Source organism: Mus musculus, chromosome 11, assembly GCF_000001635.26.
Source record: "Mus musculus strain C57BL/6J chromosome 11, GRCm38.p6 C57BL/6J".
Taxonomy (NCBI): domain Eukaryota; kingdom Metazoa; phylum Chordata; class Mammalia; order Rodentia; family Muridae; genus Mus; species Mus musculus.
In genome coordinates this window covers 80,763,464-80,782,506 of record NC_000077.6, presented here as the reverse complement: position 1 = coordinate 80,782,506, position 19,043 = coordinate 80,763,464, and the positions used below count along the sequence as shown (strand labels likewise).

At 44.3% G+C, this 19,043-nt stretch overlaps 1 protein-coding gene across 4 annotated transcripts in view; it reads left to right on the top strand.

The window, feature by feature from the left end:
- The first annotated feature begins 2,451 nt into the window (after positions 1-2,451).
- Positions 2,452-19,043, top strand: part of Myo1d (myosin ID) — a 297,930-nt gene continuing 281,338 nt past the window's right edge. For 3 of the 4 annotated variants that reach the window (XR_003949464.1, XM_006533585.1, XM_011249086.2), the window contains exon 1: positions 2,452-2,809. Coding sequence is in view for 3 of the 4 variants with exons in the window: in XM_006533585.1 (XP_006533648.1) it covers positions 2,715-2,809 (95 nt within the window). In the remaining variant the exon portion in view is untranslated. The remainder of the gene's footprint in view (positions 2,810-19,043) is intronic. The other variant, NM_177390.3, reaches the window with a different exon arrangement.

Here is a 19,043-nt window from a genome sequence, read left to right as displayed (position 1 = left end):
TGACCTCAATTAACAGTGGACTTTGCTGGATAGCTCCAAGTTCATCAGAAGAAACTCACTGGTCTCGATGCCTGACTTTATTCTAATCTGGATGTATACAAGAATTTACAGAATATCTTTGCACAGATTGTACACATATTCCAGACTTGAGCCTCCCATACATGGCAATGACTACTATAAAGTTCTCCAAATTTAGCCATTTGGAAATCACAAATCACCCTGCTGTGCCTCCCATTCTCTGATGTTCTTGTGATCTGTAGATTTTCATGTCTCTTTTCTTAGTGCCTAGAATTTTGTTCTGATTGTCAAGACCTCAGGATTCAGGACACACACACACACACACACACACACACACACACACACACACACATATACTAGGCATACCTACATATCCATTTACCGATAGAACTTGGGGTCTGCTTCCTAGGGCACAGACTTTGAGACCTACTTCTTTCCCTTTACAAACTCAGTTCTGCCTACATGGAGATACACTGATCAGAAGAGTGTAGGAATGCAGAACCAGTTTATATAAGCGTCTTCTTAGCCACCAGTCTGCTCTCACAAATGACACAGGCATAGGACAGTCCTATCTTGGAAGTATCTATCCCAGAGTTCTTTCTCTACAAACAATCACCATGAAATCCAAGAATCCTCCTCAGAAAGAAAGCTACACACAGGAGCCAAACTGCAGGCCAACCTGCTGTGCCGTGCCAAGGATCAGGGTGGCTTTCTGAAGGCAGAGGTGCTGCAGGAAAGCGATCAGGGTGCTGTCCCCTCTCTTGGCAAGTGTGGCTTGTTGGCAGCTAAAACATGCCAAGGTCCTTCAGCCTAGTTTACTCATCTCAAATTCAGCCACAGAGCTGAAGTCCAGCCAGGGCTTGGATGCTCTTGATTTCCTAATAGATTCTGCACAGAACATGGTCCTAACAGACACAGGCCCAAATATGTGCAGGTACTAGACAATGCCCCTTACAATGTATATCCATCAGGAAAATATAGTCTATATTTGGAAAAAAAGTTTTTTAAAAAAAAATTTATTTATTTATTTTATGTATGTGAGTACACTGTAGCTGTACAGATGGTTGTGAACCTTCATGTGGTTGTTGGGAATTGAATTTTTAGGACTTCTGCTCGCTCCAGTCAACACTGCTCACTCTGGTAGGCCTCACTTGCTCAGTCCCTGCTCTCTCCAGCCCAAAGATTCATTCATTATTATTCATAAGTACACTATAGCTGATTTCAGATGCACCAGAAGAGGGTGTCAGATCTCATTATGGGTGGTTGTGAGCCACCACGTTGTTGCTGGGATTTGAACTCAGGACCTTGGGAAGAGTAGTCAGTGCTCTTACCCGCTGAGCCATCTCACCAGCCCCTGAAAGAAAAGTTTAAAAAAAAAATATTTATTCACCTTTATTTTATGTGACTGTGTGAGTCCCTGCATGTATATATGTTCCTGCCTGGTACCCTCAGAGGTATGAAGAGGGTGTCTCATCTCCTTGAACTGGAGTTACAGGCAAAGCTATTGTTGTGGATGCTGGGAAATTAACTCTGGTCCTCTGTAAGAACAGCAAGTGCTTTTAGCCACTGAGCCATCTCTCCAGCAACACCCCTCCCCCCAACAAAAACCATTTTAAGAACACCCAGTGTGTCTTGAAATTGGAGATCATAACTCATTACAATCTATGGAACTAATTTCATGGATTTCTTATTTATAATACAAACTACTACTATAAGCTTCTTGGAATGTGTAGAGAGTGGAGGTGGGGGATATAAAAAAAAAGTTTAGGACATGGTCCTCTATGCTAGAAGCTGCAATCATCCCGAGGAGATGATTCATACATTTTTTAAAAAATTACTAGTATAAGGTACTAGTCTGATGACATGCTCACATGAGTGGAAAAAAATGGACCACTGGAAATGAAGAGTAAGCCATGTGGCTGAATGCTGGGGTTCGTAAATCAGATGACCTCCACGAAGTCGCAGCTCCTCCACTTCCTAGCAGTGTGACAAGTTACTTAAGTTTGCTAAAGCACTTAGAACAGCTCTAAACATTTCGGTGACCTGGAAGTATTCTCTACCATTGCCATAACTATTCAGCCACCATTTCAAGGATGGATGGCACATGAGCACAGAAGAATGTGAGGGAATCATAATGGATAATTCGCGCCAAAGCCGCTCAAGTTATAAGTTTGTAAATTTGTAAGTTTGTTGGCATCTACTAGGCAGGGGTTGAAGAAGGCAACAAGGCCTATTCTACCCAGAGTCAGGTCCACACGGCTCCCCGCCACGCTAGATGCCCGTGCCTGTCTTTAGGGGGCGCTGCCGCTTAGCCGCCGCGGCTGGCCCAGAGCGCGTCCCCGCCCCACGCGTGCGCGCCGCCCAGGTGAGGAGGCGGCTGGGCCGGGGTTGGGCGGGCTCATCGGCGGGGCGGAGCCCGAGCGGCCGGGGCGGGGCGGGGCGGGGCCCAGCGGGACCCAGGCTAGAGGCGGGACCAGCCGCCGCCGTCTCCGTCTCGCCACCACGGCCCCCACACAACCCGCAGCCACCGCGGGAGGAGCGGAAGCCGCCGGCCTCGCCCGTTCAGAGCCGCGCCGGCTGGAGCTCTGAGGAGTGGCGGCCGTCTCTCTCGCTCTCTCTCTCTCTCCGGCCCGACCCCGCCCAAAGGTGCCGAGCACCCCCGCCCCAACCCGAGCGCTCCCACCTGAGCCGGCGCCATGGCGGAGCAGGAGAGCCTTGAGTTCGGCAAGGCGGACTTCGTGCTGATGGACACCGTCTCCATGCCCGAGTTCATGGCCAACCTTAGGCTCAGGTGAGCGCGTCTCGACAGCCATGCCGGGGTTTCCCGAGAGGGGGCGCTGCTGAGGATTCGGGGTGACCGGGGCGAGCAGCTCCCGCGAGTGAGTGCGGCGGGGTGACAGGGGGTCCGCGGCGCTGGGTGGTCACGCCTCCCAGAGAGAGGACTCTTCCTTGGTGCGGCCTTGGGACTCCAGGGTGTGATGAGGTCTAGGACTGCACTTTAGGGGTCTGGGGTCGTCCCTGTGTGGTGTCTTGATTAGGGGCATGCTGGGCTTGAGGTCGCTTAGGGGTGCACCAGCCCGCCCTGAGCCAGGTAAATGATGTGGGCGGGACCGGGTGACTTAATGGAACAAAAGTAAGGGAAAAGAAAAACTTAGGAGCGGCGTGATGGCCCTGGCAGCCCCAGGAAAACTGGAAGGTTGTTTTAAAAGAGCCTGGCATCTATCTCCTGCTTTCACGCTCGATTTTCTTTTCTCGTTTCTTTCCTTCCTCTTCTTCTTCTTCTTTTTTTTTTCTCTTTTCTTTCTTTCTGGCGTGGTTCCATCCTACCATTCAGGATGCTATGGAGTGAACCCTAAGCTGTCTGTTCCGGGACACGGGCTATTTTTTAGTTACTCATTCGACGTAATTAGACCCGTTTCCAGACATCGAAGAGACTGCTGTACTTGCCAGTGCCAAGATAAACTGTCTGAATTTGACAAGGCGTCCATGGTTTCAGTTTTTTCAAGGAGTTATGTATGGATGGAGCCTTTGTGTTACTGACATCTTTGAGAATTTAGTTACAACACAATGCCCCAAAATGGGCTTCCAAGAGGAACTTATTTTAGAAAGTCTTCTATACGTAATTATTTCATTTTCAAACAGTAATATGTAATCTGAGTATTAAAGTGTTTTGACTTTAAAAAAAAACTGAAACGGAGTTTCAGCTTGAAGCGTGTGCTTACTTGTTTATTTGTTTGTTTGTGTTTTCCCGGAAGCTTTGCTCTGTCTGTTACTTGTAAACTTTATAGCCAAATATCACTTTTTAAACTTAAACCTGAAAATCATAATTAGGTTTGGATATTTACCTCAATTTTACTGTCAACTACAATTCTGTAATTTTTAAAAAAACCTGTTTTAATTTTTAAATTAACAAAACAAATAATTTCATATGTTCTGTTCTGCAATATGGCTAGGGTGAACTTGAACTTTTGCTCCACCTACCTTTACTTCCTGCTGGGAGTACAGGTATGCACTGCTGCACTTGATTTCTGTAGTGCTAGGCATCAAACCCAGGGCTTGGCGCATTAGGCAATCACGCTATCAACTAACAAACAGGGCTGCATCATCAGCCCTCATCTGTTCTGCGTCAGGCTTCCTTGTGTCTGGAGCAGGAACACTGGCCTGCAAACTACACATGCCTGCCATAAACTGGCCTTGTCTGTGGCCCTCCGTTTCCAGGAGTTTTCAGTGCTTGTATTCTAGGACTCCCCGGGTTTCCTAGGGTAGTGCTCTCAAGATACACAGAGTATTCCTAAATAGAATGTTGCGGAGTTATATGTAGTCCCCCAGTGTCCCCAGAAAGTCTATCCCAAGAGTCCCCGTGAATTCTAGAATCTGAGGATACTCACCTATCATCCCACCTACTTCTCAGGGTGTGTGTGCGTGTGTGTGATGCCGGGAAATGAGTTTGAGGTCAGTCTGGAGAGTTTTTCAAGGCTCTCTTTTAAAAATTACAATCAGAGGATTCCTGAGTTGTATAAACTGACATAGCAGAATACTAGCCCCTTCATATATGTGGGTCATGGATTCCAAGAAACCCCCTAGTGGATAAACTGTATATGCTGTGTTTTTCCCTTTAACTACATACCTGGTGATGAAAAATGACTCATATAAAACAGAACTATTATGACAGTAAGAAAAGTTAGATGGAATTTCTTGCAGTTTCTCTTTGTGCCATATTCACCTTCATTGATACTTCATCTGAAATTGCAGAGAATGAAGTTTTGGATAAGGGAGTCTTATTTGCATATAGCCTGTATACACATACCATCATATATACATATGTATATATGTATATATAGTCCTTCTCAGTCTTGGAGACTGAACTCTTGTTCAATCTTTTTGTGTGCTCTATCACTGAGCTGCCTCTCTAGCCCCTCTTGTGTATGTTAAATCATTGTATTGTGTTACTAATAATACCCAATACAGTGTAATGCGATGTAAAGTGTTGCTGCTATTACTAAGAGCTAATGACAAGAAAAAGTCTGAACCTGGTCAGCATTGATAAAATGTTTTCTCTAAATCTTTTCAATTCTCAGCTGATTGAATTTGATTGACTCTGAGAGTGTGGCACCAACAGTTGCAGAGTCAACTACAGATTGTATCCAAAGCATTATAACAGCATGTTGCACTTTTTTGTTTCATTGTTAGTTGGTTGTTGATTTTATTTTATTTATGTATTTAGTTTTTGTTAGTTTCCCCAGATATAGCCTCAGAAGTAAAGCAGTCCTCTTTAGATTCCTGAGTCCTGGGATTACTAACATGTGACACTGTGGTTTATATGTTAATTTTAAACCAAAGTTTAGATGCCCAACTTTTATATAAATGACCTCAAATACTGACCTAATCAAAATGAAGAAGTTTACAGCGGTAGTCAGTATTACCGTGGTTCAGAATCAGTGGCTGAGATTCGGATTTTAATTTTAACACTTTCCTGCTGTGGCCTATGGATAGCGTACTTAAATATTTCTGTATCTTTATCATTTTTGAAAAAATAGAATTAAGGTTATCTTGAGGTTAAATTAGTTAATTTACAGAATTCCTAAGATTACCTTCTGGCAAATACTTATTAGTAATGCTGTTCAAAGTTTTCTCAAGTGTACAGTAAGCAGAAAAAGAATATGTAAAATAACAATTTCACAAATTAAACTTGCTCAAAATTACTTGAGATTCTACCATACTTCCCTCCTGATGGAGCTATGGGCTTTGAGAAGCCTCTTTTCAATTAAGCTGCTGTCAATTACTAATCATTTCAGATTATCAGACATCAAGTCCATTTGCCAAGTATATACTGCTTACAAGACACAATAGTAACACTTGAATATAGTGTCTTATTTTAACTTCCATATGTACATTGTAATGTATCACGGAACTAATCATGTAGACTACATATGTATTAATCATATGTACTACACACATGACATGACATTAGCTAGAACCTTGAGGAATTTTCCGAGTTTAAAGTTGAAGGCTTAGAGTCAAGTTAATTTTTAAAACTTTCTTCTTGCCAAATATTGTAGTTTACTCAGGAGGTTGAGTCTGCAAGCTTGCAAATTCAACTCTAGCATAGTGAGATACTGTCTTACAACCCCACCCTTAGCCCCAACAGAAAAGAAAGGGTAAAACAAAGAATAATCCCCCCACCCCATCCCTCTGCAATAGAATTAAATGGTTGTGGCTTTTAAAAATTAATACTGTCATTATTCTTGCCAGTGGAAAGTGCTCTACAACTGAATTTGCCCTATGGCTTTTTTCTTTTTTCTTTTTTAAAAAAAAGCATTATTTATTTATTTTATGTATATGAGTACACTGTAGCTGTCTTCAGGCACACCAGAAGAGGGCATCAGATCCCATTATAGATAGTTGTGAACCACTATGTGATTGCTGAGAATTGAACCCAGGACCTCTGGAAGAGCAGTCAGTGCTCTTAACTGCCGAGCCATCCCTCCAGCCCTGGCTTTCTTCTTTTTAAGTAAATTGAAGTACAACATTTAGATTTTTTTTTAAAAGGATTTCACATTCATTAGTTAAAAATTAAAATTTCAAAGGTTTGAATGATTAGATCTTTAGTGAGAACCTCGCTCCTATGTGCAAAGAAGAGAATAGTGTAATTGAACTTTATTTAAGGTACTAGAGGATGAGATGGATGGATGCAAAGAGTTATGAGTAAGCTCTGTTCCTTATCTTAAAGAGGTGGCATGTCAGTGAACACAGGGAGAAAGGTGGCAATCGCTATTCATTTAGAAAATAGAAAACTAGATAAGCTTTATTGAGCTAAGATGGCTATGTGCCAAGTAATTCTATAAACTTAATTGTTCTGGAAGTTCAAAAGGGGGAAAATGCCACAGGTTGAGTCAGAAACACCCTGAAGAGGAGTTGAGCTAAGTCCCAGAGGATGAGTAGTGCTTGTCCGGGTGAACCTGTGGGTGGAGAACATTCCAGGTGGATACAGTGGCGTGAGTAGGGAAGGTAGCATGAAAGCTGACTGTGTTTGGGAGATAGTCAGTGAGCTCTGTTGTCTGCAGAGGAGTTGGTGTTGGGGATCTGTGGGAGGAGTCATGAGCTCTCATTAGCAGGATTCCTGTCTAATGCTGAGATTTCCAGCCCGCCTTTCCCTGCCAATTAGAACCCTGGACTGTCTGATATCTGTATGTGTTTGCTGATGTTGTCACTTTTCGTGGGGGGAGGGCCAGTCATCTCACTACATAGCCAAGGCTGACCTCAAGTTCATAATCCTCCTGCCTCTGCTTCCATGTGCTGGGATTACAAGCGTGTGACTCCATAGCCAGTATTTGTGTATGTAACTCTGGGAGTTGGCTGTGCTCTCGTTACATAGCTCAGCAATTGGGCAGTTGTTAATTCCCTGGAGCCTTAGAGTGCCAGCCACTGGTAGCACCATACCTTCTTTTCTAGCTGTACATCTCAACCCAGATTTAAAACAGCCCTGTCCTGGCGCAGAAGCTTCCTGTTACCTCAGTCTTCCCTCCATCCCTGAGCCTATTTAGCTGTTTCTGGACCCTTGCTGCTGCTGGGTCCTTTGGCCATCCGTTTCACTTTATTTCCAGGCGACCAGGAATCCCCACTGCAGACCATGTGCTAAGATGAGACACTTTCAATGGTCGTGGTACAGGACTGCACCAGGCATATGCTTTGGCAGTTTGCAGGTGAAATGGGAGGTGTCTGGTTGAGGGATGGATGCAGGTATGCAAATGAAATTCCTGAAGGCGTTCCTATTACTCCGGCCCCTCCCCATGCTGGTTCCAGTCTGTACTCTTTATTCTGCAATGTCTGGTCTTCTGATTTCTGCCCGGATCTTCTGCACGGATTGCGTCCTTCCTTTTGGGTCTGTAACCAACAGTGAAGAACCCAAGGCTCAGTTACCTCAGGGCTCTGTGCCATCAAGACCTGATCTTAATTTTCTCAACAGTGGAGAATTTCTGCCACTGTGCTGGGCACACAATACAGTCCTTTGTGGCAATAGTTTCTGTATTATAGATAGAGAAGAAAGGAATTTCTAATAAAACTTTTATGGCACTGGGTGTGGCGGTGCACACTTGTCAATCCCAGCACCTAGGAGGCCACGCCAGGAGGATTGTGGGTGTAAGGCTGGACTTCAATAAGGTATCAATCCAATAAAGGAATAATCAAAAACCTTTCACATCATTGTAGGTTTGGAATTGTCTTTTCAGAGCTAGTGGTATAATTCAGAGGATGTGCCACCTAGCATGTGCAAGGCCTTGGGTTTAACCCCTAGCACTATCTAAAGAGAAACAACAACAAAAGAATTGGATGACAGTTTTCTGCTTTTCCTTCGTTGGAACTACAGCTTGATTATGAACATTTACTTCAATCAGTGTCATTTCGTTCTACTCACACTACCTCTCTGTATGTGCATTCCCATGCCTGTGCGTGTTGTGAGGGCCAACTTCAGGGCTGGGGCTCTCAATGGCCTGGAGCTCTCTAAGTAGGCTAGGGTGGCTAGGGAGCCCCAGGGATCTCCTGTGACTGCCTTTCCAGCCCTGGGGTTACAAGTGTCACCACATTGGGATTTTTCTTACTTGTGTTCAGGTAACTCAGGATTTCATAATAGTAAGGTAAACACTTATTGACTGAGTTATCTCCTCAGCCCCACCTCTAAGAGCCAGTGTGGGTGAGTGTGTGTATCTGGACAGGGTAATGTTAAAGAGATGGTGCAGGCTAGCGGGAGGAAGCGTATCTAAGAAGATTCAATTCGTATTTCTTGCTTCTGTAACAAAATCTACCAGTGTCTTCAGGCTCTCTTCTCTTCTTCCCAGAAGACTCCTGTGAGAGGAGGAGGCTTGTTCTATTATTTCTCTTTAATTTTTCAGTGGAGGTGGTAATGGGAAAGTCCTTACTGTTTCTAAATGATCCGTGCCCAGGACTAAGAGTCCTGTTTGCTTCCTTGTTTTATGATTAGAAACAGTTCCTGCCTGCATCTTCAGTGCCCGCTCGAGACCCTGGCACTCAGATCGCATTCTGCTTCCCTTACAGCCGCTTGTTTGGGGCCAGGAGCCCTTGCTGCTGCTGCTGCTGCTGCTGCTGCTGCTGCTGCTTCTAGCCTGACCTTTTCCTGTTCCTGAGTCTTTCCAGCATCTCCGCCAGCTTCAAATCTTCTGTGCATATGAGCCCTGCAGGTGAACAGCCGGCCGAGAGAACACCTCACTCTGCTTGTCATCCTTCATGTAACATCTGCTGAAATACAAGATGTAGGGTGCTGTTCCGGAGCGGACTTGAGCTGAGGACACTATCCCAGAGATGTGGTTTCCAGCTGATACGACAGTGCTAGGCTTCCTACCGTCATCTGCTGCTCCTATCTTGAGGCTAAAGCGCCTGCTCAGCCTCAGTTATTTTGCAGTGCAGGGGGTTGAAGCCACAGGTCCCATGCATACCAGGCAAGCGCTTTACCACTGAGCTACACTCCAGTTCTCTTTCTTTTAATCTTTGCTGAGAGCATAGTTTGTCAGTGAGGCTGTTGACATTTTGAGTGGATAAGGCTTTGATATGAGGGCTCTTCTATGCCCTGGGGGTTCTTTAGCAACATCTAACTACTAGATGCAAGAATTGTATCTGGGTAAAATTGCCTTCAGTAGGGAACCTTTGGCCAGGCTGTTCTTACTCTCTGGAATGTTCCTTCCTCCTCCCTGCCCTCAGTCCCTCCCTGCTGGTCACACTCTTTCTTACTCATCTTGAGACCAGTCTGAGAAGTCTTTCCCAATCTTCCAAGACAGGGTTAATTATACTCTGTACTCCTAGGTTACAGGCACACTTATTCATAACAGTTATAAGCCTTGGCCACATTCTCATTCTCATTCTCATTCTCATTCTCATTCTCATTCTCATTCTCATTCTCATTCTCTCCCTCCCTCCCTCCCTCCCTCCCTCCCTCTTTCTTTCTTTCTTTCTTTCTTTCTTTCTTTCTTTCTTTCTTTCTTTCTTTCTTAATGTCTGTTTCCTTGCTAACCTGTGAGTTTGTCAAAGACAGCATTTCTAAAGGTAGACCCAGGTTCTCTGGTACTTTGAAACCCAGTGCTGTTTGGAGAACCACCATCTGTAAGAAAAGGGATATAAATTTCGGATGTAAGATTGGGTAGAGGGCTTAGGGGAGAAGGTGTGAGTGACTGAGAAGTAGACGTTTTGTTTCCTGTTATACCTCAGACTATTCCTTGATACCTGGTGAGTTCAGCAAAGCTTGAGTAGTCAAACGTTGGATAATTGGTCCTCATCCAGGAGAATTCTCGATTCTAAGTGTGTCAGAGCTTGGTGTTGCAGGCCTATAATCCCAGCTACTTGGGAGACTGAAGCAGGATGATTGTAAGCAAGGTCTAGATGAGCTGCAGAGTGAGGTCAAGGACAGACTTGAAATTTATGGAGGCTGTGTCTCAAATTGCAAAGAAAGAGGGGGAGTGTGGTTAATCAGGAGCTCAGAGTCTGGTGAGTTTGATGCCAGCCTGGGCTGCATGGGACTGACTCTCTTTCTCTCTAAAAGCAAACACTCAAACCCAAAAGAGAAAGCTGGGATGTAGCTCAGTAAAGTGCCTGCCTAGCAGGCAGAGGCTCCAATCTCTAGTATCACCCTCACTTGCAAAAGACAAAGCATATCTCCTTCTCAGCGTTACCCTTAATTATGTGCTGGGGAAAGGAGAAGTTAGGGAACAAATAGGCAGACAGAGCAGCCAGGGACTCACATGTTCCCATAGAACTCTTGTGCCCACACTCAGAGAGCCATTTGGTCATTGGAAACTTTGGCGAACACAGTTTTTCCTTCCTTACTGGACCCTGGGTGGTCTTCCCACACCGGGACCCCACCATAGGTTCAGTGCTTCAGTTCAGGCTCTTCCTTCTTAGACTTAGAGGAGAGGTGAATGGCACACTAAATCCTTTTGGCTTCCATATAAAATTCTTTGGCAACTGCTTTTGGAAATGGACAGTTTGCTCTGTGCCTGTTTTGCACATTGGCTTCAGATTGGAACAAAAATGGGAATTTGGGTTTTGGAGCTGCCATTTGGAGTGAATCACCCCACCGCCTTGTTTCCTCTCCTCTGTGACAGACTTCCAAGGCTATTTTTATTCAGGGTCATTTCTTGACCCTGTAGACTTCTGCTGAGTTTAGCTCCCAAATAGAGCCAGATGTGGATGGGATCAAGCGCTCAGAAGTCACTACTGGTTACTTCCATTGAAGGCTTTTGAAGGGATCGACTCTTAGGTTTGCTTGACTTTGAACAGGACTGGTGAGTTTGGTATGGATGGACACATTTACTTAATGATCCGCCTCCATTTCTGCACTGAGCTAGCCTTATGTGGAGAGCTAGCTGCTCCATATACACTGGTTGTCATTGATGTCTGAGCCCCCATTTTCTGATAATTCCCTAAAGACAGGATTGGGCCATTGTGTTGTTGCCCAGCCATTGTTGACTTCACTGAGAGAGAAATTTCTGTGGTCCTTAGAAGTGTCAGCCCCTATCATAGCTTCTCCCATTCATGCAACCTACTGACATCACTCAAGATGTCGACTCTATTCATAGGTTGGAGTGAGAGGGTAAGCCTCATTCTAATTGTCGTTTCCATCCCCTGATTGATTTGACAGTTTTATTTCCTGGGGGACACAGGCTTCTTTCATCTAACTGCTCTGGAATTGTTGGTTAGAGCTCTTGGAGAGACCTATGTCTTCCATACTTTAGGGGCATTTGTGTGGAAAGAGGAGAAGGAAAAGTGTGCTTGCCACAGAGCGGGAGAGAGAGAACACACAGGCTTTGAGGCCTGCCTGATCGGCTCCCAATCTCAGCTTCCCTTTGCCTCCTCCTGGCAGTATGACTTGGGTTCCCTAGGCCTCGGGGTATGTATATGGACAGCGATCAGCCTCTAGGGTTATGGGGATAGCATTGTCAGTGTGGAAAGGGTCTGGTCAGGGCTCAGTCTACCCACTTAATTCCTGTTGACTCTTCCCTGCTCCTTCCCATGCTGCCTGCCCTCCCTGCCCTTCCTGCCCCTGTGAGTGCTGGAGTAGCTGTGTTCTTCCTCCCCCAGTAAAATAGAGGAGTAATCTGGTTTGGTTTTACCTTGGGAGGCAAGGATGAAAAAGATCCTGGAAGGAATTCTGGTTAATTTGTGGAAAGAAGGTGTTTTTCATGTTCTACCTGGCTCCCTTGAGCCTCCCTGGTAGGAATGATGGGCTATTGTGAAACTAAATGATAGCATCTGAAAACCTCCTAATAGGGGCCAGAACATAGCAGGTCTTCGGTGAATGCTTAGCCCCCTGGTCCAGCCTCCTGGATTGGACATTTCCTGGCCATGCTCAGTGCATTGTGTAACTGCTGCCTGAAACATAACCGCTTCTACAGGAGTACCACTGTTCACGTCCTGAAAATCATACTAAACACCTCCCAGCAAGAACTTCTGCTGTATTTTATTCTGCGTACCATGTTCTCTGATCTCACTGACCCTCGAATCTAGGCACTGAGAGCTATGTGATACATTTCTAAGTAGAGGGTCTTTAAAAATAAGACAACTCTTAACCAGTTTCCTTATTTAACTGTGGATTCTATGTGATTTTCACATACTCTCCAGCTTTAAGCTGGAAACGACTTGACTTTTGCTGAGCACTGTACCGAGTACTTTGCTAGGCTTTCTTTTGGAAGTCACTCTTTGAGAGAGTCTGTTGGGTAAAGGATGCATAAATAAATGAATCAATGAGAAATGAAATATGGAGCCCAAGTAAACAGAGCAGATAATTTATCATTTTAAGTATTCCCTAGACAGAAGGACTCAACACCAACCATATTTTTAAAAAGAACTGCTGACAACATAAGAGCTGTGTATATGTATAGATTACAGGCCAGAGAGGATTGGGACTTGAGATTGGAAATGGCTTGGGCATATTCTCCCGATGAGGCACAACCTAAGCGGATCCTTGATGGAAAAGAGCTGTCTCACATCTGGAAACTGTCTTTCCCCACTGCCTTCTTGCCTGAACTTCCCAGATGAGAGGCTCTGTGTCTCCCTACTCTCAGTGTAGATAGCCATGCTACTAGCCAGCCTCCATTGAGTAAAGTGCTTTCCTCTACAATGTCTACACCTTTTCAGTATTCTCTTAAGCTGTCTTCCAATTAGAGATTAAGTTGAATTGATACAAATTCTCTTAGAAAGTTGCATACTGCCAGGCACAGTGACTTGGATTTATAATCCCAGCCCTTGTGAACCTGAGGCAGAAGGATGACCCTGAGTTAAAAGCAACTCTGGGCCATGTGGTTGCAGGCCTCTCCTCTCCCACTCTTCTGGAACCATATATTTCTGAGGCAGCCCAGGCACATTAGTGTACATTGGCCTAAGTCTGGTTACCCGCTATTGCATGCCTCCCCGTAGCCCTCCACTGGAATCAGGGACTGGAGTTTTCATTTCTGAGAAGTGAATTTGCTTTGTGGTGCTGATGAGACAGATCTGGGATGGACTGTTAAATGCTGTTGTAAACGGTGTGAATGGCATTGTAGTTCAGTTTACTGCGGAGGCAAGTCCTTGTGACAAGGGAGAATCACCAAGGAAAACTTAGCACAAATACGGTTTCTGGTCATCTTTGAGTCTAGGACAGGGAACAGGAGATCTCCCTTTATCTTATACTCAATTACTGAACTTCTGAATCTCGGCACCCAGACAGTTGTGTACTGTGATCATGACACTGTGGGCGGGAAATGTTTGAGATAGCCTGTGAGTTAGATCATGGCTTCCAACATATCCTGATGAAATAGAATGGTCTACTTGTGGAAAGCAGGGCAGAGAATCCCAGTAAGGGGCTTGGATAATTGGGAAAGTGTATGAAGGCCATCAGCTGGCTACTTGTCCATGCTCTGCCCCCATCCAGTCCCCCCACGTCCTAGCTCTTCTGTGAAGATACACTACCTTATAGTCCCCACATAGCTGCCTCACTGATGTTGCCATTCTGACGATCTAGAAGTCCTTTCATCTCTCATGCAGTCTATGTAACTCACAACATAGCAGTAGGTCTTACTTTAGTGGGACTCAAGCACTAAAAAGACTTTTACTAAAAAGTGCTTTACTACAAAGACTGCTTCCTGCTGAGCAAAATTTTTCCTAGAGGAGCCACAGGCTGGTACAAAGTTGTAATATGTTGTAATATGTCCTTCTGGAATGGATGGAAAGGCATATGGAGGAACAAACATAGCTTTCTTTTAATTTATCTTTTTCATATCTCTCCCATGATTATATTACTGTCTTGAGTTTAAAAAAAAAAAACAATTTACCATTTACACAGAAGATTCACACAAGCAATAGAAGCGATTGAATTGGTTCAAAAAAAAAAAAAAAGGTTTTACCTAAAACAATGAAGCAAACACCAAGAGAAACTCAAACAATTTTTCTTTCTGTGACCACAAAGTTAGCTTTGAGGACTTAGACAATGGATGATCATCTGGAGCTGTCTGAGGCTGCTGGCTTATCGCAGACTGCTGCTTTGTCTGCGGCTCCCATTAGGAAAAATGCCGGAGCCAATTTAAAAAAGGGCCAAACACCATTGAAAACACTTTGACTTGTTTTGATTGACCCTACCATTGGTCTTGTTTCAGTTCTGACTTACACAGATATCTGGGCTATTTTGAGTTTATTATCAGAACAGTCCTAAATATTAGGTTGAGTTAGCTAGTTCTGCTATCCTTCTCTAAATTCTTATGATTAATAAGAGAACCTTTTAAACATATAAACAAATAAGGCAGCTTATAAATTACTACTACAGATTTGGAGCTTTAGCTTCATAAATACATGCACCCAGAAATTAGATACACACACACACACACACACACACACACACACACACACACACACACACACACGTACAAAACAAAACAAAAACTCCCAACCAAAAGCAAAAGCTGTAGTGCATATAAAACATCAAACCAAGGAGACAGGAAGACTCCGTGGCTCTCCACAGCTGCAGTGCTCACTGCTTGGTTCCTAGAGCTTGTATGGCCTAGCCTTTAACCTTGAATGATCCCTGCAGTACAAGGCTGTTTCCAGATGAGATGTGAAGTCTCGCTCTGTAACCCTGAGGTCCTGGAATGCCTAGTTAGATCCACCTGCCTCTGCCTTCTGTGTGTTGAGGTTAAAGGTGTGCACCACCGTGCCCAACTAGACTGTTCATTCTTGACATGCCTCAGGTGCTCAGATGTGAATGCTCTCTCTCTCTCTCTCTCTCTCTCTCTCTCTCTCTCTCAGTTTTGCTTCCTTAAGAAAAATATAAAGCTATGATTTTACTTTTTCCATAGTGAAAGCATCATCCTGGCCATACTTTTGAACAGTTGTTTTCAAGTCATTGTTTTATGTAATTTCTCTCCCCACACCCTGATTGATGTATATGGTTAAGTCTCCATTATTTGTTTCATTCTGTCCCCCTGTGACTCTTCTCTCCCCTCTTACTGTACAAATCTAATCTACTGTGGATTTGGCAGTCAGACAGGCACATTAGAAGGGAGTAGAGAGAGAGAGGAGTGGTGTTCTGATGAGATAGCTCTTATGTGACAGTTGTGAGATATGAGTTTTAAGAAGCCCGTGTCTTGTCTTCTCTGAGAACCCTTTTTGATTGCTTTGCTAAGTTAGTTCAGGAGGCTGAGTTCTAGGTAGGTGCGGTGCCACTTGAAACTTATTACTGCCCTTGGCATTTGGATTATGTGTGTGGCTGAACAAACCAAACTTAGGAGTGGAATTTTCCATGCTATGAGCATTTTGCTTGCTGGCTGGCTTTTGGCAAGCAGCCGCTGTGCTTCCATTTGCATCCCCTACCTCCCAGGCTCCGGTTTTATCTGAAACCTTAGATGAACAGGAACTTCTTTAACATGGTCTCAGTTTGTCCTAGACAGGTGCTGCTCAGAGCCAGGGCTGTATCAGAAGTGCCTAGCTTCAGAGAGACGTCTGAGCTCCATCTCCTAGAGACCAGTTTTCAACTCTCATGGTGCCCAGGTGATTCTTGTGTACGGTCAGGACAGCAACCACGATCCAAGCAAGTGTGCTGGCATCCCAGGGTTGTGCTTTGGTGAAGCACAATGGGGCATGGCTGTCATATGAGCTGACTGGAATAGTAACAAATGTAACAGGCAAGTAATCACTGTTTGCCCTTTCCTTTTACTTTAGTTGTTTAATAGTCATGTGCTACTCTTCATCCTCAAGTTGTGTTTTCTCTTCTTTCATCATAAGACTAGGCCTCTCCCACCGCTTTTGCCATGCTGTGTGTTGTTTTACGTTCTGTGTCCAGCTTCTCAGCCCTGGCTGTCCTGGGACTCACAGTGTAGACCAGGATGGCCTCAAATTCCTGTCTGTCCCTCTGGAGTACTAGGATTAAAGGCATGCACCACACCCAGTCTGTATCCAGGTTCTTAATTTTAAAAATTACATTTTGTGTGTGCATGCACACGCACGCGCGCACACACACACACACACTTTGGCGGAGGGAGATGACTCTGGGTAAAATGCCTGCCTCACAAGCAGAAAGAGCTGAGTGGATCCCCAGTGATGTGTGTCTGTAAACCTAACACTTGTGGGACAGGGAAGGAAGAATGCAGAGACAGGCAGACCTCTGGAGCTCACTGGCTGCCTAGTCTGGTCAACTGGGTGAGCTTGACTATCTAAAAAAAAAAAAAAAATTTTTTTTTTAAAAAAGATTTATTTATTTATTTATTTAATGTATATGAGTATACTGTAGCTGTACTGATGGTTGTGAGCCATCATGTGGTTGCTGGGAATGTGAATTCAGGACCTCTGCTCGCTCCAGTTGGCCTCACTCGCTCTGGTCTAAAGATTTATTTATTATTAAATCTAAGTACTCTGTAGCTATCTTCAGACTCAACGGAAGAGGGCATCAGATTTCATTATGTATGGACGGTTGTGAGCCACCGTGTGGTTGCTGGGATTTGAACTCAGGACCTTTGGAAAAGCAGTCAGTGCTCCTAACCACTGAGCCATCTCTCTAGCCCCAAAATAGAATATTATAAAGAAAGAAATATGACATTGACCTCTCATTTCCACATGTATGAGTACACATACTGTATGTACATATATACACATGTATATCTATATGTACCATTCTTGTTAATACTTTGATACATTTCCTTTGCAATTTTTTTATACATATGTAAGTACATTTACCTCAGAATTTGGAATCTTTTTAAGAGTATGGCCCCTGGCAGGTCAACATACTTAGTGGATGGCTCCATGCCCATGAGTATATTAGCAGTACAAATTGCACTCAGTGGGTGCATGGTTTTTTAAAGAGGGAAGATGCATAATTGGGAAGGGCTGGGGTGGATCTGGGAGGAGTTAAGGGAGAAGTAGGGGTGAATATAATGAAAATACATTGTATGCATGTATGACATTCTCAAAGAATTAATAAAAATATTTAAAATTTGGACTCTTTCTAATTAATGTGTAGTTTTGTAAACTGCTTTCTTATGTAGCATAGTGTGCTTTTCTGTGGCATTAAGGGGCCTTTGAAAGAATGATGGCCACCATTGGCTTTCTCTTTCTTTCTCTCTCTCTCTTTCTCTCCCTCCCTCCCTCTTTTCTTCCTTCCTTCCTTCCTTCCTTCCTTCCTTCCTTCCTTCCTTCCTTCCTTCCCTCCCTCCCCTCCCCTCCCCTCCCCTCCCCTCCCCTCCCCTCCCCTCCCCTCCCCTCCCCTCCCCTCCCCTCTCCTCCTCCCTCCCTCCCTCCCTCCCTCCCTCCCTCCCTCCCTCCCTCCCTCCCTCCCTCCCTCCCTTCTTTCTTTCTTTCTTTCTTTCTTTCTTTCTTTCTTTCTTAGAGTGACCTGGGCAGCTCTGGTGCCTGCTCTTATGCAGTGGATCAACCAGCAGAGGAACACACTACATTGGTCAACAGTGAGAAGGGTGGAAGGGAAAACGCAGAGTTGCCTCACCGTGGAGCTGAAACATATGTGCAGGTATAGGAGTGTGCCACCTCCGCCGCAGGAAAGTCACTTTTCAGGGAAGCTGACTTTAAATGACCTTAAAAGGATGAAGAGACTGTGTATGGTGTAGGATAGGAGGGGGCAAAGAATTAGATGGGCAAAGGGTCCAGGCCAGGCAAAATTAATCACACGGGAATAGCAAAGAAAAAGAAATCTCTTTAGATAAGCAGACTCTGTACATGTTTTCAGAATCGATGTGTCCAGTGAGACTGGGATCTGGGTGGGAAGAGGCAAGCAAAGTGGGGAGAGGGGACAGTGGCACACTAAGTCAGAAGCACACTCTGTGAAGGCCTTGGGAAGTGGTGGTGCAGGTTTTAAGTACAGTGGAGCAATTGAGGGGTGGGATACATCTTGTAACAAGAAGGCAGTATTGGGCGAAAGTGTACATTTATACAGGCTTGCTTTAATTTTATTGCCAGCCCCACCCCTGGACCCCAAGAGCAGGCAGTTGTCCCCAGTGTTTGTTTTAGTCAAGTTCATGAATTGAGCCCAGAGCTGGCAGTACTTTCTCAATGTTTTCTTTAGTGTGACAGTAAATCCTCATACAGGCCTAACGTGTGCTCTGTAGGGCAACAAAGCTGCTTGTTGACTCCAAGTAAATCTTGATAATACATAATAGGCTATATAAACTGACTTGGGAAACATTTTTCTGCTTCAAGTAAGAGTGGATTTTTGAGCCATGAATTCTCTGAAAAGACTCTGAGCCAAAATTTAACCCCAGTTTACCACTTCTACAAGAACAGTGACAATTCATTTTTCTGTTCTTTTTCTGTTCTCTTTTCCTATCTCAATTTGTAATCAAGTAGTAACTCTTCAATTTCCTTTATTACTATTTATAAGAAATGGTCCCTTTAAAGATCTGAGCACCTGGAACAGTGCAAAGGAAATATGTGAATGAAAAGTAACCACTAGTTCTTTAGTGACTAGTAACTTAACAATACAAACTAAGTAAGGTGACAAGAGGAGGGGCTATGTAATCTATACAATGTATCAATATTGTTCCTAGCTT